The sequence below is a fragment of the Primulina eburnea genome, chromosome 8, assembly GCF_022965805.1.
Source record: "Primulina eburnea isolate SZY01 chromosome 8, ASM2296580v1, whole genome shotgun sequence".
NCBI lineage: Eukaryota > Viridiplantae > Streptophyta > Magnoliopsida > Lamiales > Gesneriaceae > Primulina > Primulina eburnea.
Window position 1 is genome coordinate 35639024 of NC_133108.1, and position 4482 is coordinate 35643505.

Sequence of the window (4482 nt, forward strand, 5' to 3'; positions counted from 1 at the left end):
TTTCCTTCATTGGACGCGGGGGTTGTAACAAACCCTGCTGCTCTGCCACTACCAGTATCTCTGATAGACGTGCCTTCAAAGAAGTATACTGGAGCCGTGGGCTTTGAGCTGTTCGCTTCTCCTCTCTCCTTTCCGGTCTCTCTTCTTCCCTTCTTCTTTTCCCCAAGTACCGCGGTTCGATAGCCTCCTCTATTCGTATATATTTCTCAGCTCTTTCCAGCAATTCCTCCAATGAATTAGGGGGTTTTCCAGCTATCGATTCCTCGAATTTCCTGTGACGGAGGTTCTGCTGCACTATTCCGGCTAACAGGTCATGGTTAACATGGGGAACTTCATGCACAGCCTGCGTAAATCGTTGTACATACTCTCTCAGGCCCTCACCGTCTTTCTGAATTACAGTAAACAAGTAAGCTGCAGTTTTTGGGTACTTCTTATTGATAGAGAATTGGTGGAGGAAACGCTGAGTTAGGTTCTCCAAACTATCTATGGTCCCTGGGGGGAGCTTGTAGAACCAAGCAAGCGCTCGGCCAGCCAGCGTAGTTCGGAAGATCTTGCAGTAAGCGGCATCGCTGATATCGTACAAATCAGCTTTCGCATAAAATTTGTCGAGATGCTCTTGCGGGTCGCCTGTTCCATCATACTCTGGCAAGCTGTGGATTTTCATTCCTGCTGGCAATGACTCAACCAATATGGCGGTGGTAAAAGGGCTCCGCCGAGCAGGTAAGATGGCTAGGCGACTATCTTGTCCACTCAAAGTGCGCGATCCCTGTGCGTAAGTAGGGAGTGTGATACTTTCTCTATGTTTATGGGGTCGATGTGTTCGACCACCTGATTCAGCTTCTTTGCGTGTCCCATCCTTGTTCCCTAACGTATTGTCAGGGTCATGAGAAGATGAATTGTCTCCAGGAGTTGTCTCACCGGTATCAGTATGTTGGCGGTGCGTTAGCGCCTGGGCCACTGCTTCGGCCGCGGCGCGAGTGGCTGTCTCTTTCACCAAGGCCTCCAACGCTTCGCGGGTGATGAGCATCTCTTGTTGCGGAGGAGGCTGAGGTGGGCGTCCCTCCCTATTAGCATCGCGAGAATAGTGTGAACGAGTGTGCATCCTCGAGTGACGAAGTAACTGGTTCCCACAGACGGCGCCAGGCTGATGCAGCTAAAAATAAATGAGTTGCGTAGACTGCACACGCGAGATCTGACTGGTTAGTAAACTTGTCCACTTGGCCCGTAAAAGAGCTCGCCTGGCTGATAAACGGATCCACGTAGACAATGCAAGGTTAATTGCGGGGCGTCACCTGCATCACGAACACTCGTCAAGTGGGCGTCGGGAGGGTTCCCGGCGTAGACACTCCGACGCTCAAGTCAGTAAGCAGTTCAAAGAAAACTCAGAGAACTAAAGAACTTCTATTAAAAAAATGAGAGCATACCTTGAATCATGAGAGACATCCTCTATTTATAGGAATTTCGAGAGTGCCTAGTGTGCTTGAGCCTTCACAAGCAACTTGGGCTCTAACTTGGCCAACTAATATAATTAATAATTGGATTATCACCAAAAATTAAATAGGACACTACCTATCAATATTGAAAAAAATAAAAGTTAATATAAGCTAAAAGATACATTATAAAATGTACATCTAACATTGTTCTAATTATTACGACAATTGTAAACAATACATGTCTTTATTACTAAAAAAAATTTCAATGCTTGTCTAATTGCACGCAGATAATAATGATTTTAGTTCCTATTATATGGTTGATTTCATCTTATATGTAGGGGCACTACCCCATGATAGAATCAATGGCCCGAATTTAACCACACATACATGTGGTCCACTAATTTTTTTTTAAAAAGTCCACTAATTTTTTTAAAATCACATGTGTGTGAATTTTATTCATCCAAACTATGTGAGGACCGTACCCCCACATGTAACATCGAATCAACCCTATTATATTTAAGCGAGTTTTTCCGGTAACGTTTTTAAGACAACCTAAAAAGCGTGTTAAACTCCAACAGTCCACACAATAGCTTACGCTTTTAAATTGATTTACAACAATTTCAGCCTTATGTTCTTCGCGTGGATGGAAACAGAAAGCAATCGATTTCATTGAACTTAATTAAAGACAATCTAAATTTGTTCCACACATAATTCGTTTACTTTAAAGATATAAAACATATAATATTTGCACAAGTAAGATTTTATTAGGATGGTTAAAATACTATCTACACATAAAATTCTTTAAATATGCAATTTGATTTAAAATAAATTGCATTTGTATAATTGTATTATCAACCAACTAATGCGGCTAACGATTACTAGTTTTTTCTCTTATTTATTTCAATTAATTGTTATGATAATTCAAGAAACCATCACAACATAAACTATAAATACTTTTTAATTCAATCGTAAATATTAAAAGTAAAATTTTATGCATCTTTGGTTATTATTCAGAGTAATAGTGATCCGATAGTCCTTACATTATACAACCTAAACATCATATATTTAGGTTCATTTTTCAATCCTAGAAATTTTACGCACCTTACGTTTGTTCAAAAACTTGAGTATGCAAATGGGGATGTCTTCTACTAAAATTACTTTCCCTTGGATTCGGTTTACATGGTGGATTCATCTTCGTCGTGTTTGGTAGATTGACCTTCGACACCGGTTTCTTTAGGCTCGATGGTTTTTTCTCCGACTATTTGTCCCACCTTCACATATTTCTCCATGAACTTATATTCCCAGTCTTGTAAAGCCTCCAACTCTGAAGCACTCAGTCCTTCGATGTTTCCAGTAAGGTCTTTAGGGTCAAAAGACATGAGAGCCAGGGCTCGGCTTGCATCCCTACCAGCAAAAATTGCGTACGGTCCACCAGGTCCATAAAACATCCTGAAATAACGATCAAACTACCGTCTCAAGTGTGCTCACCTTATTAAATACCTTGGCGAATCAACAAAATGTGAATAATAAGGTTGAAAACGACCACATCGATCGGGGGAGCAAACCGATCAAGCTAGCTCCCGGCTTCTTCGCCCAGCTTCAAATAATTGAACCCGAACCATTCCAACTTAACTTCTAGTCCCACGAACTTTTATACACTTACTTTTTTTGTTTATCTTTATTATGGTGTATTTATACCTTACTGATTTATCAAATCTTATTCTTTTTTTATTCCCTCCACCTTTTTGTCACCTTCATCTATGCCGATAACCATGCTCTGATTTCCCTATATATGAAGCACCGGATCACGAACAGTTTGGTCGCTACCCCAGACGGTTAGTCCTTCCTAGTTTCGTCTCTGTTTTTTGCAGAAAGGTATCCATTATCCCTAGTTCTAAAAATAAAAAATCTATATCATATTTTGATCCACTTGCGAAAACAAAATCCCGTATTTCTATTCAACAAGGTATGAATAGTTGTAGCTATGTTGGTATTAAATAGCTAACTAGGCAATTAAATACATGAGAATTTCTTATTTTATGGCAATTTACCTAAATATCTTCTACCTTCAGCTTTTTCTTAAAAAAAAAAAATTTATCTTCTAGCCTTATTTTTAACTTTTTAAAAATCTTCAAGCTGTAGTTTTTTTCCCTTAGTTTCTACTCTTAGTTATCTGCGTTTGATTTTGAAATTCTGCCTCTGAATTCAAATTTGTAACTCGTTAAGATCATTTGGAAGTTGGAGCTTGAAAATCTATTGGAAGAGAGCTCAGATCAAATTCACGGTAGATTGATATGTATATGAAAGCAACAAACAGGGGATTAAGTAACGAGGCAAGAAACGGTTCAGTAACGCAAAGATTTCAACGAGGAGCTGAACCAATCGATCGAATAACGGTGTGGCAAGGTATACCTGGAACGAGAAACATCGTAAATCTGTCCTTTGATAGCCATGAGTAAGGGCTTGTTTGGATCAGCACCATCGTAAGCTCTCAACTCCACCTCCGTCACATCGCCCATCTGCACCGGCTCGCGGAGTACAAACTCGTTCTCTCTCTTGACGGCGGTGTAATCATTTGCTGCCACAAACATGCCAGAGACAACCTTGTAAGTCACGAACATCAGCGCCAGTATGGTGAAAAACGCCGCCGGAGACAGCCCCGTGTACTGGCTGATGGATTCCTTCAGCAAATCCCACACCGCCATGAACTGATTTCCTTTCTTGGGAGGAGGAAATAAGGGTTAGGTAGGGTTTTGATAGTCAAATGGAATTGGGATTTTATCGGCTGATTGGTGGGAGGGAGAGGGTGTGAATTGACTATATCGGGCACGGAACAGCATGAAACACGACCCTTTTGCCACCAACCGTTAACCGAACATCAAATGGTTATTATCGTTTTTCGTAACCATGTCCATTATGGAATAATACAATAAAAATCAAATATAATTAACTATTTTTTAGGGAAAAGATTAGAGTAAGATCTACTTTTATTAATCAACCAAACCAGGGCAAAAACTTGTGTGAGACAGTCTCACGAGTCGTATTTTAT

The 4482-nt window shown here is 40.4% G+C and overlaps 1 protein-coding gene across 1 annotated transcript; it reads right to left on the minus strand.

Annotated features, from left to right (window-relative positions):
- Positions 1–2408: 2408 nt before the first annotated feature.
- LOC140839451 (membrane steroid-binding protein 2-like) lies at positions 2409–4245 on the minus strand. Its single transcript, XM_073206166.1, has 2 exons — positions 3846–4245; positions 2409–2882 (listed from the first exon to the last, which is right to left on the minus strand). The coding sequence occupies exons 1-2, from the start codon at positions 4136–4138 to the stop codon at positions 2609–2611; spliced, it is 567 nt and encodes a 188-aa protein (XP_073062267.1). The 5' UTR covers positions 4139–4245; the 3' UTR covers positions 2409–2608.
- Between the last annotated feature and the right edge of the window lie 237 nt (positions 4246–4482).

Bases quoted from the DNA above. Each gene is read 5' to 3' on its own strand.
- LOC140839451 (XM_073206166.1), bottom strand. From the start codon at position 4,138: ATGGCGGTGTGGGATTTGCTGAAGGAATCCATCAGCCAGTACACGGGG. The intron at 2,883-3,845 runs GTATACCTTGCC...TCGTTATTTCAG, and splicing joins TACGATGTTTCTCGTTCCAG to GATGTTTTATGGACCTGGTG.